This window comes from Syngnathus scovelli, chromosome 9 (assembly GCF_024217435.2).
Source record: "Syngnathus scovelli strain Florida chromosome 9, RoL_Ssco_1.2, whole genome shotgun sequence".
NCBI classification, from domain to species: Eukaryota; Metazoa; Chordata; class Actinopteri; order Syngnathiformes; family Syngnathidae; genus Syngnathus; species Syngnathus scovelli.
In genome coordinates this window covers 10589382-10611991 of record NC_090855.1, presented here as the reverse complement: position 1 = coordinate 10611991, position 22610 = coordinate 10589382, and the positions used below count along the sequence as shown (strand labels likewise).

The following is a 22610-nucleotide window of genomic DNA, read 5'->3' as shown; positions in this document are numbered from 1 at the left end:
TGAGGAACTGTCACATGAAGGAGTATTTTGCACCACACACACACGATGTGTAAATTGGATTTACAAAAAATGAATGCTATGATATAATGTTGAGAGAATTTAGTCATCAAATCATAAAAGTTGTTTTTAGAGGTCACTAGCTGGAAGATGACGCAACTTCAGTTGGTGGGGCAGTCTCTTCCCTGCCGCTAATACTAAATCAAAGTCTTCTTGATGTTCTCCTCACGTCACAGGCCAGGTCCGAACTCCTCTCCCGCCCACTGACGTTCACGCCTGCGAGCTGAGCGACACATATGTGGTGCTGAGCTGGAGCGAGCCAGAACCCCGAGGGAAGGAGCCACTCACCTTCTACGTGGAGCGGGTGGGTCAAACTCAGCATTATTGTCTTTTGAAAGGCTGGATTTTATTGGATCACATTCTCATCTCATAATCTTTCCCGCATGTGCTGAAATGGAGGATCAATGTGTCATCATCACACGTTTGTTGGTTTTGGGCCGCCCGGCGTTGAAACGTGGCAAATTAAAAGCACGGACTCCCCACTGCCTTCTAATCTAACGAGACAGGTGCAAGTGAACACGCGGGCAAGAATATCTGTGATTTCAAGGTTGGGTGCAGTTTAAGGTCAGCGCTCCCATCACATCCTTTACTGAACATGGGGGGAAAAAATTGCACCACCTTTTCATTCTTTCAACCCTGGGAATCATCAAAAGTTCAAATAAGATGAATCCCTCCACCTTGTGGGTGCCTACCCGCCTCATCTTCTCAGCAATAAAGGCCCCCGGGCTGTGCAATATCAAGCCCAGACGCCCCAACATTTTCCAGCTCTATCAGGAACGTGCCGCAGGAAATATAATTTTTTATTGGACTGTTATGCGTTACTGGAGTAATAAAAGTGTCAGAGCTGTCAAAAGCACATGTGAAATACAAAAGTTTGCTACTTGCCATCCACTTATTTAATGAAGGCCGCATTCAAATATATCTCTCGCCCTTGAGACAGCTTTGTATAATCGGTGGTGCCTTTGACGGTCTTTTTCTGGCTCGCGTTCCACCCCTGGCAAAAGTGCATTGGAAAGTCAAATAATCCTTCAAGAAAAAGGGGAGTCATAATGAAGGCTGGGCTTTGGAGCGAAACACGACATCGACGTTAAAGCTGAGCTTTGAAAGGGAAAAATGGTGTTGGTGTTGTAAACATTGAGTATAGACAGGCCGTACCGATACCAATACCGACATCGGTGCCTGTGTCAATGCATTCTTAATGATTTTGCAGTCTAACTCACATTTTGGGCTGGCTTTTAGTCGGTAGAAGGGAAGAGCAGCTGGGAAATGGTCAGTCTGGATGCTGTGGTCAACTCTCCGAGGTTTCCCGTCTTTGACCTGGTCAAGGGAACGCGCTACCACTTCAGAGTGCGTGCAGTCAACAAGTATGGCGTCAGTGAGCCGTCGGAGCCGAGTGGTCCAATCTGCTTAGGAAAATCACAAAGTAAGTATGTCTGTGAGCACGCGTGACCGACTGACCAAACGACCAACCAACCACTTAACCGACCAACCAATTGACTGAGTAAACAACGGACCAATGAAACCAACCAACCAACCAACCAGTCGGTGGACGGACCAACTAGCTGCCCAAATGACCAAAGGAAATAAAGTGTGTCGTCATTATTTATTAGCCAACCATTTTTGTTTTTTATAGGTGTCCCCGCCCCACCTTCCTCCATCCTGGTCTTCCCAGACACAGACACCTCGGTGTCTCTTCAGTGGCAGGAACCCAAAGACAACAAGGACGTCCTGGGATATTACCTGTACTGCAGCCAAAACGGCCAAGGGGACTGGAAGGTCATCAACAACAAACCCGTTACTGAGCCCAGGTAACAACAGACACAAAAGGCTTTTCTCCCACACATACGTTTTATTTATTTATTTACGCTCCAGGTTTACAGTCCACGGCCTCCAGAACCGTAAGGAATATGTGTTCAGGATAAAGACAGTGAGTCGAGCGGGAAACAGTGACTACTCGGAGGAGTCTCCGCCCATCCTGGTCAAAGCCGCCATTCGTAAGCTCATTTCTTACTGTGAAAGTCAAATATGTATGGACGTTAAGATCTTTCCACTGACATTTGTTGGACATTTTAACGACTGGCGAAACAATCAACTGATTGACTAACCAACCGACTGACCACTGATGGTCCAAACAAACAAAGCAGCTGACTGATAAAACCGAGCAAACAAAGGTTTACCCAATGTGGCTTCCAGTGGGTGCATTTCAACTCAAGTTCCAAAGATGTCAGCTATTATGATGAACTGTTGCGGTGTCGTGTTTCTTGACAGATAATAATGTGGCTGTTAGCGAGCCACTGGGCTTTTCTCGTGACTCTCTGTCAGATAATGTGACTCATTTGCTTGCCATTCCCTCCTTCGGCCTCCCCAGTGAGCTTCTGCACGAGGATGAACGGCCTTCAACTTGAATGTGGTCTCATTTGAATGCCGATTGTAAGTCTTACGAGCTGCGGCTCGGCTCCCCTGCTGGGATTTTCCATTTTCTGTGTTTCATCGACTCCAGACGTCCCCTCGGCTCCTTCGGCCATCGCTTTGCTGATGTGCACTGGCTCTGAAATGGTTTTGGGCTGGAGGAGGCCTCGGCGTGATGGCGGCGACCCCGTGAGGGGGTATTACCTGGATATGAGGGAGGCGGGCACCGAATCGTGGCAGGAGGTCAACGTGAAGGCGGTCAGAGAGCGGCGGGCAACGGTCAGTAGAAATTCCCAAACCTCCTTGATCTCTTTCTTTTTAAAGCTTCGTTTTGAATGAGAATCTTGCAGCATGACATGTTTGTACTTTTTACATGATTATACAAATCTCCCTTATTCCTCGAGTTAATCTGAAAGTAATGAAAATATTGATTTAAGGTTCACGTTGGCCATGTAGTGACAAGCCGGGAAAGTTCTTTAGCCCGTCTCAAGGAAATTGATTATACAAGATCCCTAATTACACCAGTGGATGTCTTTTTGATTGTTTAAATGTTACAAGTGTAAAATAACACATCTGGGTAAATGTGAAAGAAGAGCGCCGTTGAGTTTTGTTGGATGCGGAGAATTCCCTGAATACCGTCTATCTCTTGCCAAAGCAAAAGTGCCTCGGGTGGTCTCGAGAGAAACGCTGTAATGCTGGGAAAAGCTCCTGTGCAACCCGGGAGTAATAAATCTAAACAAACGTGGCAGAGAGAACACAAGTTGAATGCCGAGTCCAGCTCATTCAACATTTTTTCAGGCTCAATGCTTGACCGAATACGTTTTTTTTTTGTCATTGTTAGCTTCTTGAGTCTGTTTTTGTTTTAGGTTTCCAACCTGACCAGTGGGCTTTGGTACCAGTTCCGTGTGTTTGCTGCCAACATGGTTGGCGTGGGGAAGCCGTCGGATGCCAGTGAGGCTTTCCTGTGTGAGGAGTGGACCATGCCGGAGCCTGGTGAGTGCCAAAACGGTGGGAAAATGAACAAGGGGAAATCGCTCATCAATTTTGTCCACATGGGAAACAATGGGAAACGGTGAAATCATTGCCCCCCCCTTAAGAAAAAACTGCAATATAGCTTTAAAATAGAATCTTTTGATTTATATTTCGCTGAAATTTTTTCTTTATCATAGGATAAAATCCACCTCTTTGGAACCAAATTATTTTGGCGTAACCAATCTTTTACCCTTCATGCTCCCTTTTTATCTAATACGTAACATTTATGTTTCCATTCTAATGGCGTGTTTCATCATGCTAGTGTGTCCATTGCAGCTCGGCCTTCAAGTAGTGTTGCCATGGCAACGTAAAAGCCGCAGTGAAACAAAAGCCCTCGGGGAGCCACGTATCTTCCGAGAAATGGACGCACACCGCCTATGACATTAATATTGGAAATGGAACGAGGCATTCTCTGGCACATCCCGCTTTTTGTTTTGTAAGCCCACCTCAGTAATCATGCCGAATGGGGTTAATAATTCTCAAGTGAGCCCCAAAAATCATGAAGAAAATGAATCGCTGTAGTCAACCAGGGGCGGATCGAGGGAACGTCGCCATTTTGCGGTTACCGATAGCTCGGTGGTCACTCTCTTCCCAGGTTGTCCTTTCGACGTGGAGGTCCGTGAGGTGAGCGACCATTCGCTGGTGCTCCTGTGGGCCGCGCCACTCTACGAAGGCCGGGGTCCTGTCACGGGATACTTACTGGAAATCAGCCAGGGCGATGATTCCGACACGTGGACTGCTGTGAATGACAAGCCGGTCACGGACACGTTTTATAAGGTGGGGGGAAAAATACTCATCGCAGGCAGGTTTGGCTTTTTCTGTCATGTGGCGGCCATTTTTTATTTCCAAAGCGATTAGAGTCGTGTGTTCTCTGACAGTCCACTGCTCTGACATATTAATAAAAACTCTGAATAATGGCACGGCTGCTAAATGTTTGATGCGTTTCATATGACATGCAGGTTCCAGGTCTTCAGGCGGGTCAAATCTACCGTCTGCGTGTGTCGGCTGTCAATGAGGCGGGAGTGGGAGCCCCCTCCCTCCCTTCGGAGTCAGTCACAGCGCAGACCTCGCCAGGTCGGCCCTTGTACACCGCTAGAAATCTGACTTGAAGCGACTGTTTGAAAATATTGTATAACGTAACAAAAAAGTTAAGTTGTATCATCATCAGATACCAAAAACATTGAGGTGGGCGTGGATGATGACGGCTTCATCTACCTGGCATACGAGTGCGATCACGTCTGTGACGGCAGCGTGGGTCTCTGGAACAAAAACTACACGGAGCCCATCGACGGCGCGAGAGCTCAGGCGGACAACAAGGACGGCAGGTGGGGACCGCCATCCACCGAGGCAGCTCCACGCAGGGTGCGAACACGGGGTGATATCACGGGGTCAGGAACTCGGCGAAAAGGATGCCAGATGGAGCCAAGTTGGATTTCCGTGGCTGAAACTCAAGTCTCCAAAGTCGCTGACCTCTTCACACTCTTTAAGTGCCTTCTCGTGTTCGTTCGCAAGCGATGTTCCTTCCGTCCTACCCCGCTGCGCTCGTAAAACCATTTCATCCTCACAAGGGTACATGAAATGAGGATAAATGACTTATGTCCTGCTTAAAATATGAGCTAATAGAGCGACCATTCTTGTAAATGAGGCTCGAACAAGACAGTGAAAAGAATACAGGACTTTAATTCCTGATCCTACGGGTATTTTGCTGAAAGTTATTAGGAAACCTGGGAACTGTTTTAAAGTAAAAAAAAAAAAAAATCAAAGCACAGCCCAGTGTGTCTTCAGGCCTTTGAAAAGGAGAAAATGACAGAAATTGTGCACTTGGTGCAACAATCCATCTTTGCCTCCATTAGGTCTGTCCTCACCTTCAACGACCCCTGCGAGCAAGACCTGGCTCTCTACACCGTGGAGATGAGCGACGATCCCAGCCTGTCATCCAGCTACCTCCTCACCGCCGAAGGTCGTGTAAAATTACGCTTCGACCGTGCACGATCTCCTAACTGTTCACGTTCCACACCCGTTTGAAAAACAACCTGAAAAACCCCAATTTTCAAAGAGTTTATAATAAAAAGAATATTTGTAAGATGTATTTTTAATGTTGTGGATTAATTCAGTGAACAAGACTCCCAATCACCTCCAGCGGCATCACAAAGTCGGGCTCAGTGAATTGAGCAATCTAATTTTGCGTAGCGCCTTCTCTCAAGGTCACAACACCAATCAGCCGCTATGTTCTCCCATCAACGTTTCCAAACGTGATCAATCAGTTCAAATGTTTAATGAACCTCTTCTCACTCTTGCAGACCTTGAACGCCTCAAAGAACTCAGCCGGCAAGTCCAAAATCCACGTATGCCTCCTCACGTTATATTTGAATTTATTCTATATGTGTAATAATTCAATGGTTGAAGAAAAAAAAATTTTCCTTCGGCAGTTATCGAACTGAAGTCAGGCTGGCATGTGGAAGTTTCGGAGACGGGCGGCGTGCGTCTGTGGCTTCACACGGAAAGTCTGAGCGACGATGCCGAGCTACGTCTGGTTTTCAACGACAAAGAAATCTCCAGCACTCCCGTAAGAACTGCCGAAAAGCTTCTTCTGCTCCGACAATACTTGGGAAAAAAAATCTCTTGAATATAACCTCATCTGAGGAAAACAGATCAAATTAGGACCCGTCCGTATTTTATGTTTGAGGATTAGATTTTTTCTGCAGATAAGTAAATAGCAGGAGAATAATGTTGATTAAAACTGCAAAGTGAGCCATTAATAACAGAGTGTGTGAAAGTGTCAGAGCGACGCCCACATGGGCCCGATGCATCACTGAGTTAAAAGAAAAAATAGCAACAGGCTAACAAAGGTGAAATGAAATGACAATTTTACATTCTGTAGATTTAACATCCGCAGGAGGAAATTACCCTTGTGACACGGGAAAAGAAAATGACAAATAACATTATAGGGCAGCGTAACACGAATTCAAAACAGATGCTGCGAATTTTATTACATTCACTGTCCATATAATGAAGTCAGACAAGTGGAGGGCCGTACGAGGATGACCTCCCCCAAGGCCAATCTGTTTACAAAAGTGAAGAATTGATGACGCTCTAAATAGATAGTCTGCAGCCCTTTTGTTTGGGGAGGTTGGCAAAAGAAAAATTCTGAATCTGCGTTGGTTTTAAACAGCCAATTCTTCACTCACCTTGAGTTTACCACGGATGCTGAAAATAAGTAAAGCATAAGGATTTATTAACTGTAACCTAAAAACATTCAGCTGCGGAGTCGACAGAACACAAATCCAACATAGTGTCGCCATCCGCTTGGCTTATTTCCATCGACTCTCTCAGCAGCAGCAGCTGCCACTCATGCGAACGGCGCCGGCGTCTCATTTCCATTCGCTCCATTATCTGCCCGCTATCCCGAGTTCCATCCGAGGAACGCTGATTACGCATCGTTTCTGAATGATCACAGCTGAGGTTTGCGAATTCAAAAGCCCATTTAGCTGATTAGCGCTGCCGGGTTCGCCGTACATCACATGGTCGCACGCCGAGCCATCACGCAACCGTATGAGCTCAACGTAATGAACATAAAAACCTGGCAAATGAGCTCAAATGATGTTTGTTGCCGCTTCTGAGTGGGCCCCGCGCGAATTGCAAAAATATTTCATCATGCACTTGGGTGAGTAGCTCTCTAAGCGACAGCGCCTTCATACCTCGCATGTTTTTGCCTGCGCAAATGCAGAACCGCAGAATCCGCTTTGACAAGGCCGCCGGTCTGGTGGAGGTGCTGATAGATCGGATGAGCCACGAGGACGAAGGCTCGTACACGGCCCAGCTGCGGGATGGACGGGCCAAGAACCAGTTCACGTTGGTTTTGGTGGATCACAGTGAGTCACATAACAGATTATGTTATATTATATTAGATATTCCCAAAATGTAACACATTCGGTATTAAAAGCCATAAATTAAAACCCTAACCCAACAATCATACAACAGAAAAAAAAATCTTACACCTGACTGAGTGAATTTGAATAAACAATGGAAAGAAAAAAACATCCGTCTAATTGTGAGGAAATCTAAAGCAGGAAAAACTCATTGACCTTGACCTTTTTCAATCTACCACTGACAATAATGAATATAAGTAAATGTATAAATAAGCAGCAGTACTGTGAAATGAAAGGCCTCCCAAATTGACGACAGCCACAAAAATGAGGAAACAAATAAACCAATATTGCATAACAAATCATCCAAATTCCTTTTGCTGTTGCTCTTTCCATCTAATGTAATCAGACTGTGTCAGTGTATCTAGGAAACACATAAACCAAAACTGCATAACAAAACATCCAAATTCCTTTTTCTGTTGCTCTTTCCATCGAATGTAATCAGACTGTGTCAGTGTATCTAATGAACCAATTATCTGTGCCCCCCACCACCATCCAGAATTCCGTGAGGTGATGGCCCTGGCAAACGCCAAGCGACGCGACCACGAGAGAAAAAGCGGTGAGGCATCGGTCAGCGCATCTCTCTGTAAACATGCCACGTGCGCCGTTGGCTCGCACGTTCAAACGCGGCCGCCTCATTACGATAACAAATGGCTGCCCGTGACCTTTAAGAGGCGCAGATGCACAACGAGCTCCGCATACATCACCATGACATTGTCATCGTTTGCTTGTCCTCCCAAAGGACCCTACTTCGAGGAGTTCTTGTCTTGGAACGTTAACGAGGAATGCCAAGTGATCATAAAGTGCAAGGTACTTAATTGTGGCAATGAATATAATGGCGCTGTTTTGGTCTGCCTTTGCGTGACAGTCATTAGTGCAAACGACCAAAGAGGAATTATTAGAAAATACGCTAAGAACATTCAAATGGTCCTTTTTGTGGAAATATTACTTTCCAATAGTTTCATGATGTTGTGCACACGTTGAGCATGACCATACTTGCTTTAGTGTTTGTTTTGGATCAAATTGATCAGTTTTAAAGTTTCAAAATATATTTTGGGAAATTATTTAAATATGTGTTGTCTGCGCCGAGTAGTTGTTTCTTGGCTTTGTGTTTGTTTGTTTGTTTCTTGGCTTTGTGTTTGTTTGTTTGTTTGTTTGTTTGTTTGTTTGTTTGTTTGTTTGTTTGTTTGTTTGTTTGTTTGTTTGTTTGTTTTGGACTATTTATACCCTGGATTTGTGCTCAGGCCAGAGCAATAATAATGTTGATTTGGCGCTCTCTAGTGGTCTTATGCTGCTACAGCCGTTAGAGCGTCATTTCGACATTGACCGTTTTTGGGGAGTGCGTCGAATACGTGAAGATTTTTTTTCCTTCCTATACCCCAATCTTCCCTCATGATTCTCAAATCCTTTCCATATGCTGTATTATTGTATTAAATGTCCCGGCTTGGTGGAATGTATCTGTGATGTCACAGGTGACAAACACCTCTAAAGACTCCACCCTCAAGTGGTTCAAGGACGGAGTGGCGGTGGCACACACCGATTATGATCCCCCGTCTGGAGTCAGCGCACTCACCATCCCACAGGTAGTCCAACACTAATCATAATGTGTGTCAGTTTTCAATGTCTAATCATTTAAGTTGTGTCCCGTCTCAGATTGACAAAAAGCAGGCGGGCTCTTATAAAGCGGTAGTGTCAGATGCCAGAGGAGAGGACGTCAGCACTTTGGCTTTGCAGGGTGAAGGTGATGTGGCGAGAGCTCATTTGTTGATACATACAGTGGTACCTCTACTTACGAACTTAATTGGTTCCGCGGTCGGGATTGTAAGTAGAAATGTTTGTAAGTAGAAGCAACGTTTCCCTTAGGAATCAATGTAAAAGCAAATAATGCGTGCCTGACTCCCAAAATTCACACTTTTTGCCCTATTTTTCCATGTAAAACATACAAAAAACCAAAACAACAATTTTATTTTTGCTTTTTCAAACCTTTATAACAAACAATAAATGTCACTTTATTCTCAACCTCCTAACTTTGCTGAGGGAGGTTCTAATTTTCTACAAATTCTAAAAATACCCCCAAAAAGACACAGAAAAAGTCAGGCTAATAAATTATTGCATGATTCCACATACTCGTTGCAATGTGCTCATGTACTCGTCAGTACTAATTAAGAGTTGAACCCACTACTTATAAGTTGCGAGACTATCACGATACGACTGAGCCACGTGAAAAAGTCATTAGGCCGTCAGGAATCACCATTGGCTGAAACGGGAGGAGGCGTACTTATTCTCACAGGTTGACTAGTAGGGCTGCTGTCTGAATTAGTACCCCTGTAACTTTGCTTGTAGAGAGGAGCACCTATTTAAATTTGCTACACTTGATGAAAATATCCCCAAGAAGACAGAACAATAAAGTGATGCTGTCATGAATGGCATGAACGGCGCTTCCAGGCCCTACTGGGAGCAAAATAATTCAATGTTCAATGTCCTGTGTCTGGTGCGTTGCGTTGGAAGTCGAAAACTGGTTCGTAAGTAGATGCAGAAAAATCGTGAGGCTCCGGTTCGTATCTCTAAAAGTTGGTAAGTATAGGCGTTTGTACGTAGAGGTACCACTCTATTTAGAACATATTTACATATTTCATTTGTAACATATTTGACAAGTTGGACTGGAACAACTATGTTTATGTTTTTTCGCAGAGTACGACAAGCTTCTCCAGCAGCTGAGCAAACAATGCGGTGAGCGAGTCGCACACCAAACTGCTTTGTTGACATGACATGACATTTATGCATCCCTCCATCCCTGTCTACAGGATTGTCGGCCGGTCCGCTGCGGGTTCAGAGCACCGCAGAAGGTTTCAGGCTCTACTGCTGTCTCACATACTATATCAGCTACCTGAAGACCACCTGGAGCTTCAAGTAAGACTTGACAGGACTGCCGTACAGGTCATGCATAAATAATAAGCAGAGGGGAACTTTAGTCAGACGTGCATGTTAGGTTCAATGGAGGCAAAAATGGCCATAGGCGTGATTGTGTATGTGCTTGACCCGGCAACCAGAATGGACCCCGCCCGCCTCTCGTCCAATTTCGGCCAGGATTGGCACCTGACCAGCTCCCACTGAGATCCTAATGAGGAACACTGATGTTTGGCAACGATTTGAGTCGACCGAAGCCAAGAAAGTCTCAAAAGAGAAATGGGCTGTCAAACCAAATGTTGAATTTATTTTTCACTTTGATTCCATAAGCGCATCCCATCATTATTCATGTTTGCTTTAAGTAATGTCCAATTTGGCTTTTTTTTAAGAAAAACAATTACATTTCAGTGGTGATTTAACTGAAGTAGACAGACGAAATATCAAACTTTGGCATAATGCTGTGCGCATTGGACAAAGAAAAGGTGGATTTAAACGTCATCGACGATTATGGCAAGTGCTGATGCATTTTAAAAGTGAGCCTCTAGCACCACCTTCTGGACGTAAAGGTAATACACCGGAAAACTGATGAAATCTGTCCGCAGCTGAAGTTCTGCACCCGAAACTCACCTCTTTTTCTGCAGGTTCTCAAGCTCCCACATTCCGAAAACATGTTAGTTTTGTTGAAGACTTAAAACTAAAAAAACTCTTCCACGGACCCACTGTGCTGACTATCCATGGTTAACAAATGATAAGAAGTCGGACGTGGTCGGGATTGTTTTTGTTTGTCTCCCAGGGGCAAACAGATGGAACCCCAGTCCAGGATCAGGATGGGCAGCAACGTGCACACTGTTTGGATGGACATCTTCAACCCCACAGAGAACGACAAAGGCAAATACTCCCTGGACATGTTTGACGGCGTCGAGACACACCAGCGCCACCTGGACCTGTCAGGACAAGGTGAGGGCACGTTTGGGATGCACGGCAAGTGTGGGGTAACTTTGTTGTTATGAAATTGACTTTTTTTTTTTTGCAGCATTTGCAGACGCTTTGCGGGAGCACCAGAGGCTTAAGTAAGTTGTCTTTAGTTTCAACTTGGTCCGTATTTGTTGACTGACCACTGATTAGACATTTTTCATCTCTTCAGGCAAGAGGCCGTCATTGAGAAAAGTGAGTCACAAAGTTGTCCCTGAGAAGAAACGACTCGGGTGGTTGTCATCGACTGACTTGAATTTGTTTCAGACCGAGCCAAGGTGACAAAAGGTCTCCCGGATGTGGTGGCCATTATGGAGGGCAAGGTAAGACACCCAATTTTCTCGATTCATTCCAACGTCAAATCGCTACCGCGATGTTTGAAATAATAATTAATGATTTTTAATGGCAGTGCAAATTTCGACTTTCCAATCACACAATGTTCTCCCGCCCACAGTCTCTGTGCCTGACGTGCTTCATCGAGGGCGACCCGACCCCGGACGTCTTCTGGCTGCGTAACGAGCGGGAGATCGCCGGCGACGACCAATTCTTCATCACCCGCGAGCCCGGCTGCAGTACCATCACCATAAACAACGTCCACACGGACAACTCGGGCAAATACTCCATACTGGTGCGCAACCGCTGCGGCTCCGAGTCGGTGGACGTCACCGTAAGTGTGTACAAGCGAGGCGAGTTGCCACCTAGCAACGCCATGGAGATGGGCTTGTGAATAGAGGTGGCACAGGGGCACTGGTCTCCCTGAAATATGGTCGCACCCGCCAATCGCCAGGCCAGATAATTGACTTTTGGGTAGCTTCCAATATTTGGTGCAATATATCATATATTTAAAGTGCACATGGCGTGGCATCGTGTTTGTTACTTAGCAGATTACTTCCTGATTCACGGACGATGATGAAAGATGCGTGATTCGGTACGTGCTGTAGTTTTAAAGTCACAGGTTGGTAGACACTGGGTACAATAAGGGAACAAGATTTGAAAATTAAAGGAGCCGGTTTGTACTTTAAAAGTGCAAACAGTCCGTGGGGTTGATCACCCCAACGGTTGGCCACTGGAGTCATGTGAGGAGGTTCAACGGCACCGCGGGGAGGAGAAAAGTTGCAGACAGCTAAGTCCAAATGATGCGTTTCCACAAATAGTGGCGTTTATTTACACAACTGCACAAATGAGAGTGGCGTACTTGTGGACGTGTTTTTTTTTTGTTTTTTTTTTAAATAATCCAACCATCCATTTTTTTTTTTTTTTGTGGGGCACTCTGTCTTCATTGGGGTCACATTGGGTGAGGCGGTGCTTCAGTTGGTGCTAATGGTTTGGTTAGCAAGTTCAAATGGCTGGAGTGAAACATAAATGTCACATTTGTATGGGAAGTATCATTTGTGTTCAGCACTGTCTGGGGATGGCCACAAGTTGAGGGAATACGTTTTGAAATAAAATGCTTTTGATGCTAACAGTGTGAGTTTTGTGATTCTCATTAATTCAGTTTGATCTCGTCAGGTGACAAAAGTAGCAAAGGTCTTCTCACTCATACAGAAATAGAACTAGTTACTTGAGAAAAAAAATAGTCAGGTAAAAGTAGACCTACTAATTCCCACGCTGTCATGTTCTTGTCCCTGCTTCATGTATCTGAACCTCTTGAGTCAAAGTATCTTCTTTGTTACATCTTTGTTTCGCGCCAATTCATAGAGCAAATGAACTCGGGGTTGTTCAAACAGCGTCCGATGGGGTTACTAATTAAACGCTTCGTCCGGGGAGAGGATAAAAGCGAGCAGACTCGGGCAGACTTTCCCCACACGGTTGAGCTTCACCCACCTCATAGCCCGTTTCAGCCTCCTTTTGGTCAACATGGACTTCAACGGCACGTGGCAGGTCTACGCCCAGGAGAACTACGAGGCCTTTCTCAAGGCCATGGGTGAGAAAAAATAATTTATGTGACTGGTCCTATCTTTATATATAAATGTTGTTGTTTTTTTCACACACCAGAACTCCCTGATGAAGTCATCAAGATGGCCAAGGACATTAAGCCGGTAACGGAGATCACGCAGAAGGGCAAGGACTTCGTGGTGACCTCCAAGACCCCTGGAAAGACTGTGACCAACTCCTTTACCATTGGCAAGGAGGCTGACATTACCACCATGGACGGCAAGAAGCTCAAGGTAAATTGTTTATGAGGAAAGCTGAGATATGTTGTTTGTTTTTTGTTTGTTTTTTTGCAACAAGCCATAGTACCTTGAAAAAGGAATCTTTTGTTGAAATTGATGCAAGTGTGAATTGATGCAGTGCTGTGTACTGGAAAAATTTAAAGAATGAAAGGAGGACAGTGCAGTCGATGGATTTTTAGCATCTACTCTGTTACCTAGTGCGTTGTCAACTTGGAGGGCGGCAAGCTGGTCTGCAACACTGGCAAGTTCTGCCACATCCAAGAGATCAAAGGAGGCGAAATGATCGAGGTACCCTGAACTTATCACACGCACAGTAAATCTACTTTATCGTTAAAATTTCCTCTCTTCTCTCGTTTTAGACTTTAAGCATGGGCTCCGTAACTCTCGTCAGGAAGAGCAAGAAAATGTGAAAAGCTGGGCAGTGACAGTTGAAATAAATGTCTATTTAAATACAATACATACGTTTGTTCATTGACCCTCCGTTTTTATCTACGAACCCTAAACGCAATTATTTTTCTCCACTGCGCACGCGCACAAATTGCAGCGAGGAAGACAAGCATGCGCATAGCTTGCATCTTGTTCGTCACGTACATTGCTTGCTAGACTTCAGGCTCGGTTTTGCTACAGCCTAACTGGGGATTGTTTAGAAAAAAAATAAAAAAGCACCTGCCGCGATATATCGTCGTCGCAAATGGCGAGGTACCTGCGACCCCCAAACTCCTCTCTCTTTGTTCGGAATATCTCCGAGGAGTCCAGGTAAGTCCTCATAGCCCAATAAATGCTAATGTAGCTAGGGCTAACCTCTAAAAAATGGCTAACTGAGATATTGCAGAAAAACAAGAAAGAAAAGACTAATTTCTCTAGAAGGAGAATAGTAACGTTGGTTACGAACCGCTGGTAAAATATCACCAGCTGCTTTATGCATTTTGTTTGACATTTATTATACAAAACAGGAAAAGTAGTATTTAAACTAATTTAGAAAGCAATTGTCTTTATTGTTCCATTTTGAAGGTAGAAAGTTTAAAGCCACTAAAAAGACTACGTAACGTCCCAATACATGTTTATATCTACATTTGCAGGCGATGCGGATTGCAAAGTGCACGCTGCATAGTAAAAACTGTTAAAGTAGATTTGGGAAAATCTACCCTCGTTGCTTTTTTATGTTTGTGCAAATATTCCAAAATGTGTCTACCTACCTATTGTTTAATTGTATGATTATGTGATGAAATGTCTATTTAAATATTCAATATATATGGATGTTTTGTTTATTTACACGAATCGTCATGCGGGTATCTCGCTGTGACCAGAGAAAATGACTGTAAGGAACTAAGCCAAAAGCCAACCAAAAGTTGCCATTTTGGACATTGAGTAATATTTATTAATTTTGTCAAGATTTGCCAGTTATTAAATATCAGCTGGTGCAAATTACACATCTACTCATCTACCAAATGACCCGTAATTAATAACAATTAGATAACAGTAATAATAACAGTTATGATCTAATCCACACGGCAGCCGTTTGCAGCTACGTGTGAAGTTTTACATCCAAACCTCTAACTGAAATTACGTCCACTCACTGCGTCCATTTGGATCACTATTGTTCGTTGCTCCAGTTCAGGTGGACTTACAAAATCAAAACAAATTGAAAATGTGATTATTTTATTATTTCACGACACTATAGGCCAGAAGATTTGCGGCACGAGTTTGGTCGTTACGGGCCTATTGTAGACGTCTACATTCCACTTGACTTCTATACGCGGCGACCAAGAGGATTTGCTTACATTCAATATCCTTTCTTCTTGTGTGCTGTTTCCACTGTGGTGTGTTCTCGTTTGTAACTATTATCTCTTCTGTTGTTGCCTCAGAATGGTAAAGATACAGTTCTGGAGAGCCAGCCCCCCCCCCTACCACTACACACAGAAAATTACCAGGTAGAGTAGCCAAAGCCAAAGACCAAGCGCTAGCAAAACAAAAAACAAAAAACAAAGCAAAAGCATCAAGATACAAAGAGGGGTGCGATCAAGCGAGAGAGCGGCCATTTTGACTGCCAAAGGGAGCGCCTCCATTTTATGGGCCAAAGGGAGGAAAAGCGGGCGAAGCGTGTTTATTGGGCAAAGACAAGTGCTCCGTTCCTCTACCAAGGCAATAAAGAGCAAGCTCAAGTTCAAAGATCAAGCATGTTAAAAGGTAAACAAGATATTTTATATGTATCCTCCTCAAATCTGATCACGTTTTATTGATGTGTCTTGTCCACAAAGTCTCCAATCACTGAACTCTTCGGTGTCTTGTATTGTACTTCATTATTTCATGATATGCCAGCACTGATCTGCAAGTGAATGTGTCCTTGAGAACATGACGGACAACGGCAGGTTTGTGTGATGCATGTGGTTCGGTTTGTCGGCTTTACAACTCCAGCGACTAGTTGCTAATCATTTAACTTGGACTTCATCAGTCGGAAAGTTTGATCAACCTTGATCTTATGAGCGGGCGGGCGTGCGTGCATGCGTGTGTGGCCTTGTATCCTGAAATGAAAACCTTAACCACGTCAGAACATTCGAAGATGTCCGGGATGCTGAAGACGCCCTCCACAACCTGGACCACAAGTGGATGTGTGGGCGCCAGATCGAGATCCAGTTCGCCCAGGGAGACCGCAAGAGTAAGACTATCTTTTACTTTATGGACCCATTTGTGTCAAATCACATTTTAAGGTGTTGGAAAATTTGACGTAAATTTTGAGGTAATGATAGCAAATTCAACGTTATTGTTCAGGATACATTGTGCCAATTCAATGATTGTTACGTTGTCCCGAAAAAGCTCCTAACCAGATGAAGTCCAAAGAGCGCCATTCCCCTCGCAGTTTCTCGCGCTACGACGATGATGACGACCACGACGGGCGCCGCAGACGATCACGTAGCCGCAGCTATGAACGGCGCCGTTCGCGCAGCCCCTCATACGAACGGCGACCGCGACGGTCGGTCAGCCCCAGAGAGTACGTACTGTCTTCTACACTCTGCGTTGCACATATTCAAACTGTTGTTTGTTTTGGCGCCCCCTTATGGTTGTTTATTTCCTGCTCCAGCTCACGCCCCTACGGCCGACACAAGCGCAGCAAGAGCCGTGAAAATGACAAGTAAGATCTTTCATGTTTTACAATTTATATGTGGGGAAGTCCATGTTTGAGAAGGTGTTTTAAGAATTGTCTTCCGTTGTGGTCAGGCACAAAAGAGGCCAGCACGAGCGCCATAGGGCCCCGCGTGAGGCCGGATCCCGGAACCGCTCGGCATCCCGCTCGCCCTCGCCCTGCCGTTCCAGGCCCAGGGGTAGAAAGAGCCGGTCCCGCTCACACAGCCCCGCCGCCCAGGAAGAAGACTTCCGCCTGGCCCCAGGTTCCCACAAGCGATCTTTTGCCCGCTCTCCATCACGCTCGGCGTCCCGCTCCGCATCTCGCTCGCGTTCACGCTCCCGCTCCTGGGCAGAGTACAAATCTGGAGGGCGCTAAACAACAGTTAAGTTTGACATTTAGTCACTTAAACAAATTTTGTTTTTTTGCATTTTCTTGTTCATTGATGTTTTTCCATGTAGAATATGAAAATCTTTTTGAAGACATTGGCCATAATTTCCTTTCGTTGGATTGTAGTGTCGGACTTTTCACTTCACTGTAAACTCCCACATCCAACAAAGGACTGTTTTGCTTTTTCTTTGGTTTTCGGTGATGACTGTAGCAGGTTGTGCAACACGAACATAAGTACATTTTTGTACTCGCTACTGAATTTCAGCAATACCTCTATTTTACCACAAGGAGACAGTGGACCTTTTCCATTCCATGTCAAGCATTCAGGGTGAGTACTGAAATCTACTGTGAATGTTGTTTAAAATATGCCAGTACAGTAAAGATGAAAACGTTTTAAGCCGCTTGCCGTTATTTCCCTTGGTAACATTTTTAGTTAAAGATTCTCATCTGAGGTTTTACTGTAATTTGTTCATCAGTATGTTGCTATTTGTACTGTGGGCCACTATTCTCAAATTCTCAATAAATAAATTTACCTCTGACAAAATCGACCTGGTTGGACAATATACATTAAATGAAGAAAACAGTCAAACGGTTTAGGGGGGAAGGGTAAGGGATTATTTATTAATTTCATGTCAAATTTAACTTCAATCAATGCATTTTTCCATTTTTTTTAAACCAATTGTTACCAATAAACAGGGCATTTCTTCTTTCCAAAGAAAATGAGTGGGGACAAATTCAAATCCAATTTATGACAATACAAGTTCTAATTTAGCATGAGGAGACTGCAATGCATGATTTAACTGGATTAACATAAAAATAGTCAGCTGGCGGAAGATCAGCTGAGAGGTAAGGGTGCTTCTCAAATTGTTTTTAGGACAAAAATAGTCAAATTGGTTTTCTAAGGGGCTCAAACTTAAGCATAACTCAAGTTACAAATTCATCCAGATAAATGTCACGCAAATACAAATCTCCACGGTTCCAATCTGCGACATATTTCTTTCACTCTACACTGCATCGTACAAAATCATAAAAAACATGTGCAAGATCTCCCAAAAGACTTCAGTGCAGGGCTCACTCATTCTGGCAAATGCTTGGTTTTCTTTCTTTTTCTTAACAAAAATATTCTTCAGCATCAACGAAGTTGAGACGGTGCTCGTCCCATACATTCAGTGTTATAATTAGTACTAAAAATACTTTCGTCTGCAAGCCTCCGCCGTACTCTGTGCTTGCAAATGTACAATATGCTACAAGAACTTTATACATGCCATCATTCTTATTAGTATTTACATGGCTCCTGAAAGACATGACATGATCATCGAATGAGGTTTTGTTGTCTTTAGTCTGGCTATGAAGCAGATTCAATTCTGCACAGGGAAAGCGACAACGAATCAAAAGCGGAAAATGGCTCACGTGAGGAGGAAAACAAAGATAGTCGATCGCGCGTCTGATTCTAGACCGTCACAGCCTGTAACAACACATCTGGAGCAAGTGCAGTGCAAAATGGGCTCAAAATCATGATGGAACAGAAACAAACAGCGCACCACGCTCATAATGTCACAAAATGGCGACGCAGTCTCATCTTTTCAACACAAACTTGTGCCGCAGACAGGACCAATTTTATTGGTCCTCTTCCGCGTGTTACGGCGGAACGAGTGGGCGTTAAAAGATGAGATTGAGTAACAGAAGCATGGGGGGCAGCTTTGGTAAACGCACGGCACCACCGAAGCACAACAAGACAACCTGGACACACTACAAACACAAAGACTCGACATTTGTCCGCCTTTCACGTGGGACAGACAGAGTGAATGTCACATCTGTAATTTTACACACGCAGGTGTCGCCCCCTTTGTGATACTCCCTCCAAAAAGGAGGACAATAGCAAGAGCAACGGCAGAAAAATGTCTTTGAGAGGCAGTGTGAACACGAGTGCCAACCGGGCCTTTGAGCAGCACGTCCCCAGTAGTGCATGTGCGCACAGCGCAATAAAAAAGGTACGTACACAGGAATCGACCACCAAAGGCCCGTGTGCCATGATATCAACTTTCATCAAAACGCCATTAAAAAAGAATGTACACGTGATTTCCCTGCAGAATCGCAGTTGAGCGTCCTACTGTTTGAAAAACAAGAAAGCCAGAGGGGCTTCTCGTTTTTAAATGTGCTACAAAAAAGGAGACTGGACTGTGTGCTGGCAACCCGTTAGAGTATAAAAATAAAATCGGCTGTATATGTCCACAGAAGCGGACAGGAATTAAGTAACGTGTGGAAAAAATAAGTGCACCCAATCTGCTTTGATAGCCATAATAAAAAGAACAAAACCCGACGCTAAAAAAAAAAAAGGTGTTGGGTGGGTGGGTGTGTTGGGTGGGGTATCCACTTCGTCGTCACCAGCGAGGCAAGAGGACTGTAATATCTGATTTGTTTAAAAAACCAGCTCGTTAAAAAGTGTATTACAGCCATTTTCCTCCTCAGGCCTGCACCTTCAAGAGGCTCTTGAGCTGGAAGGTCATCATCTCCCTACTCTCGCCGGCACTCATGGGGAAGGACACCCAGTGGCTGGGCGGCTTGGGCAGCACGCTGGGCGAGGGCGGCTCACTGAACTTGGGTCCAGCATAGCTGGGGCTGCCCCGGGCGCTCAGCAGCGTGTTGAGGTGGGACACGGCCCCCTCCCAGTCCTGCTGGTAGGCGGCGGCCAGACGGGCGATGGAAGCGGCCGCCTCGGCCTGCCGCGCCTCCGGAGAGCATTGGAACCCCAGAACGCCCTTGTCGCTGCTGCGGCGATGTTGGTGGAGGACACCGGCCCCAGCGGCCGACACCACCGTCACGTTGCCGTTCTGGTCGCGGCCCCTCTGCTTGCTTCGGCCCACATGCTGGTTCTTCTTTTTGGGGCGCTCATGATGGGCGCCTGGAATGTTGCTGCACCGCTCTCCGCCTCCACCTCCCATGATACTTCACCTTGACTGTCACCTAAACAAACAGGTATGGGTGCATTAGTTTTTTGTGCTTTGACACATCTTTACCCATATTCTTTTCCCACCCTCAACAAAAACAAAATGCCATCTTCCTAAATTTGATGTCAAGAAAAAAAGTGTTTTTGACCAAATTAAGCCTTTTTTTTTTTTTAAAGGTCCTGTGTTTGTTGTGTCGACTTACCTAAAAAAATATTGGTTCATGTCCCATACAGCTTAAAATTGCGGCAATAGTTGTTATTTGAGGGACATTCTTAACATATGCAATGGCATGACTGGAGCATAACTTCCTGTTGATCACCTCATACATTAGTGTACTTACACGGTGAAGTAATAATTTTATTGACTTGTCAGTTTTGGCCCCCCAGTAAAGGACCGTTATATGTCTGTCATAATAAGGACATTGATTATTATTATTATCATCATCATCATCAATCGGATACAATTTTATTTAAATTACTGTGTTAAAAAATCCCTCCCCCCCTAACTGATTACCCAATTATCTTTGGTTCCTACAGTAGATGTTTACTGGTCAGTTAAAAAAAAAATTATTATAAATCTCATTTAAAGTTATTGTTTACTAGCGTTCAATTTCTGCCCGTGGAAATGCAGTCGTTTGCCTACGTGCAGAAGCGCAAGCAGCGCCAGGACAGCCAGCCACCCCTCCCCCATCGCCTCCACAAGACGAAAACAAGCTCGAGGCACGCACCTCTTTGTTGCCACAAAGTTACGCAGGAAGAGAGCCCTCTTCTTCGTCCTTTTCGCCTGTCTTCTGCCTTGAAACAGCTTTCTCCGTCCCCGAGAACAGTCGATGTTGGTGTTGTCGTCGTCGCGTCTCCTTCTGCTGGTATCGAGCGGTCTTTGTCCCGTTGAGTCTGCCGGGCTGGCGGTCGTCGAGTGCCAATGGGCGTCGCTTGATCGCGGAGCCCAGTAGAACATGAATTCACCTAGGCGCACACGATCCACCACGAAGCCGCAAGACCTATAACAATAAAAATGATATAATAATTACAATAAAATAATAATAAACGCCATCGCACATTCAATTTAATAATTTGTCGTCATACACTTCCTGTAGTGACGCAGTTTCGCTCGTTTAAAATCCACTTCTCAGCGGTAATTATGTGTTATTTGCGTTGTTACGTGATAATGAATCTAGTAAAGCGTTGGAGTGGTTCAATTGGCCGTCTCCGTTGTAGGTCAGTGTACTTTAGCGGAGAACAAAACAAAGAAGCTTTAGCTCTGTAATGGCGACCAGGAGGAACAAAAATAACTAGTCTCTTACCGACTTCTTAAGGCTTGATCGTCGAAGCCTTTCGTCCGGATTGTTGTTTTTGCAAAACAGAGATCCTTCGTTAATGTTTCCCACTAATTCGGTTGATGGTCACCTAGTAGATTGGAAAACAAAACTCGGGGAAGCAGTCTCCTCCTATCTCTCCCTCGTCGTCTTTTTGACTGTGTCCGAATTGCTACAAAATGTCGCCCTCATCTCGTCTATGTAGCTGGTGGCAGGCACCCTCCGACCAATTACATCGCGAGTTTGAAGGGCCTCGGCCAATCAGCGGCGAGTAAAACGGACGCATTCTTGCTTGTTGCCAGACGAGTGACGTCAGTGTCCGACTCGTCTTTGTGTTTGTGCTTTCCGCAATTTCTCAGTGAGGAGAGAAAACACAAAAAAAATACACCACATGTCGAGTGTACAAAGCTGTTTGTCATTTTTGTTAGGTAACGCAATGTAATTACACAACACATACGCTACGGACAGGCCACCGTAAGGAGCGGATCAAACGTTATGTAATGTCGATCCCTTATCGAAATCGAACGCAGTTTTTAAGAAATCATTTGATGAAATAAGACGTTTTAGTATCTTGTCTTTTTTTTTTCATTTTGTGTCGAAACAGCTGCAGCAGGCTGGAAATGAAACCCTTCACCCACTCATCAACCCCCACCCCCATTCCTCAACTCACTAAAACATTGTGTTTCGACCCATGGGAGACTTAACTATTTTGCGAGGTGGTGGTGCTGTTATATTTAGGCCAAACAAAACCCCAATAACTAACCTGTAATTGCTACAACTAAATCACTGCTGTCAGATAATCGAATGGCACAACATGACCAAGTTTTCCTTTATCAGTTTCAGAGCAACACAATTGAGTCTCCAGTAATCCTAACTTGCATTGTTTTGAAATGTGGGAAGAAGCCAGAGTACCCGGTATCCAGGTAAACAAGGAAAAAACTTTTTTTTTTTCTTTAGTTTGTTGTCTTGTGAAACTGGTATGTAGGTAAGGGACAGGAAGTCATACGTAACAGCCATAACATAACTTCCAGACTAACAACAATTGGGGAACCTCACGTTCTGGCCTTTGTACCACCTAATCTCCGCCATACGTCAGCTAGTACAACCTTGGCCATGTTTGCACCTAAAAGGTAAAAACCAACAATCAGAACTTGAGAGAGTAGGATCAGTCAGTCAAGAGTGGCTTTTCTCCGCTGGAGAGTGTGTGGACTTTTAAAAGTTGCACAACAGGCAAGGGGGAGGGGTGGAGTCGTTAATCACAAGTCCCAAACTAAGGAAAGTAGGTCAGCAGCAAGGCCTTTTGCGGGTCGCATCGACCTGGCATGAAGGCCACGTCACCATATTTGTCGATGTAAACAT

The 22610-nt window shown here is 44.7% G+C and overlaps 4 protein-coding genes across 7 annotated transcripts in view; 3 read left to right on the top strand and 1 right to left on the bottom strand.

Moving 5' to 3' along the window:
* The window catches only part of myom3 (myomesin 3), a 33910-nt gene extending 21144 nt beyond the window's left edge, over window positions 1-12766 (top strand). For all 4 annotated transcript variants that reach the window (XM_049730554.2, XM_049730553.2, XM_049730555.2 and 1 more), the window contains 24 exons: window positions 234-361; window positions 1297-1480; window positions 1691-1865; window positions 1930-2051; window positions 2558-2745; window positions 3333-3459; window positions 4094-4275; window positions 4458-4572; window positions 4667-4823; window positions 5352-5458; window positions 5799-5843; window positions 5928-6064; window positions 7226-7370; window positions 7924-7983; window positions 8167-8234; window positions 8897-9007; window positions 9078-9165; window positions 10116-10154; window positions 10229-10334; window positions 11125-11288; window positions 11365-11401; window positions 11476-11498; window positions 11571-11626; window positions 11758-12766. In XM_049730554.2, coding sequence (XP_049586511.1) covers window positions 234-361; window positions 1297-1480; window positions 1691-1865; window positions 1930-2051; window positions 2558-2745; window positions 3333-3459; window positions 4094-4275; window positions 4458-4572; window positions 4667-4823; window positions 5352-5458; window positions 5799-5843; window positions 5928-6064; window positions 7226-7370; window positions 7924-7983; window positions 8167-8234; window positions 8897-9007; window positions 9078-9165; window positions 10116-10154; window positions 10229-10334; window positions 11125-11288; window positions 11365-11401; window positions 11476-11498; window positions 11571-11626; window positions 11758-12030 — 2837 coding nt within the window. In that variant the 3' untranslated portion in view covers window positions 12031-12766. The remainder of the gene's footprint in view (window positions 1-233; window positions 362-1296; window positions 1481-1690; window positions 1866-1929; window positions 2052-2557; window positions 2746-3332; window positions 3460-4093; window positions 4276-4457; window positions 4573-4666; window positions 4824-5351; window positions 5459-5798; window positions 5844-5927; window positions 6065-7225; window positions 7371-7923; window positions 7984-8166; window positions 8235-8896; window positions 9008-9077; window positions 9166-10115; window positions 10155-10228; window positions 10335-11124; window positions 11289-11364; window positions 11402-11475; window positions 11499-11570; window positions 11627-11757) is intronic.
* Window positions 12767-13067: 301 nt separating this feature from the next.
* On the top strand, window positions 13068-13932 carry fabp10a (fatty acid binding protein 10a, liver basic). Its single transcript, XM_049730567.1, has 4 exons — window positions 13068-13227; window positions 13299-13471; window positions 13676-13765; window positions 13837-13932. Exons 1-4 carry the CDS (start codon window positions 13161-13163, stop codon window positions 13885-13887), a joined length of 381 nt encoding a protein of 126 aa, XP_049586524.1. The 5' UTR covers window positions 13068-13160; the 3' UTR covers window positions 13888-13932.
* Window positions 13933-14043: 111 nt separating this feature from the next.
* On the top strand, window positions 14044-17536 carry srsf10a (serine and arginine rich splicing factor 10a). The gene is made up of 6 exons (XM_049731885.2): window positions 14044-14233; window positions 15159-15265; window positions 16032-16133; window positions 16292-16466; window positions 16557-16607; window positions 16694-17536. The coding sequence occupies exons 1-6, from the start codon at window positions 14169-14171 to the stop codon at window positions 16974-16976; spliced, it is 783 nt and encodes a 260-aa protein (XP_049587842.1). The 5' UTR covers window positions 14044-14168; the 3' UTR covers window positions 16977-17536.
* A 44-nt stretch (window positions 17537-17580) lies between these two features.
* Window positions 17581-21431, bottom strand: pnrc2 (proline-rich nuclear receptor coactivator 2). Its single transcript, XM_049731887.2, has 3 exons — window positions 21240-21431; window positions 20664-20936; window positions 17581-19952 (listed from the first exon to the last, which is right to left on the bottom strand). The coding sequence occupies exon 3, from the start codon at window positions 19928-19930 to the stop codon at window positions 19454-19456; it is 477 nt and encodes a 158-aa protein (XP_049587844.1). The 5' UTR covers window positions 19931-19952; window positions 20664-20936; window positions 21240-21431; the 3' UTR covers window positions 17581-19453.
* Between the last annotated feature and the right edge of the window lie 1179 nt (window positions 21432-22610).

Coding starts and splice junctions, on each gene's coding strand:
- fabp10a (XM_049730567.1), top strand. CDS start 13,161: ATGGACTTCAACGGCACGTGGCAGGTCTACGCCCAGGAGAACTACGAG. Junction 13,228..13,298: donor GGCCTTTCTCAAGGCCATGG/GTGAGAAAAAAT, acceptor TTCACACACCAG/AACTCCCTGATGAAGTCATC. Junction 13,472..13,675: donor TGGACGGCAAGAAGCTCAAG/GTAAATTGTTTA, acceptor TCTGTTACCTAG/TGCGTTGTCAACTTGGAGGG.
- srsf10a (XM_049731885.2), top strand. CDS start 14,169: ATGGCGAGGTACCTGCGACCCCCAAACTCCTCTCTCTTTGTTCGGAAT. Junction 14,234..15,158: donor AATATCTCCGAGGAGTCCAG/GTAAGTCCTCAT, acceptor ACGACACTATAG/GCCAGAAGATTTGCGGCACG. Junction 15,266..16,031: donor AGGATTTGCTTACATTCAAT/ATCCTTTCTTCT, acceptor ACGTCAGAACAT/TCGAAGATGTCCGGGATGCT.
- pnrc2 (XM_049731887.2), bottom strand. CDS start 19,930: ATGGGAGGTGGAGGCGGAGAGCGGTGCAGCAACATTCCAGGCGCCCAT.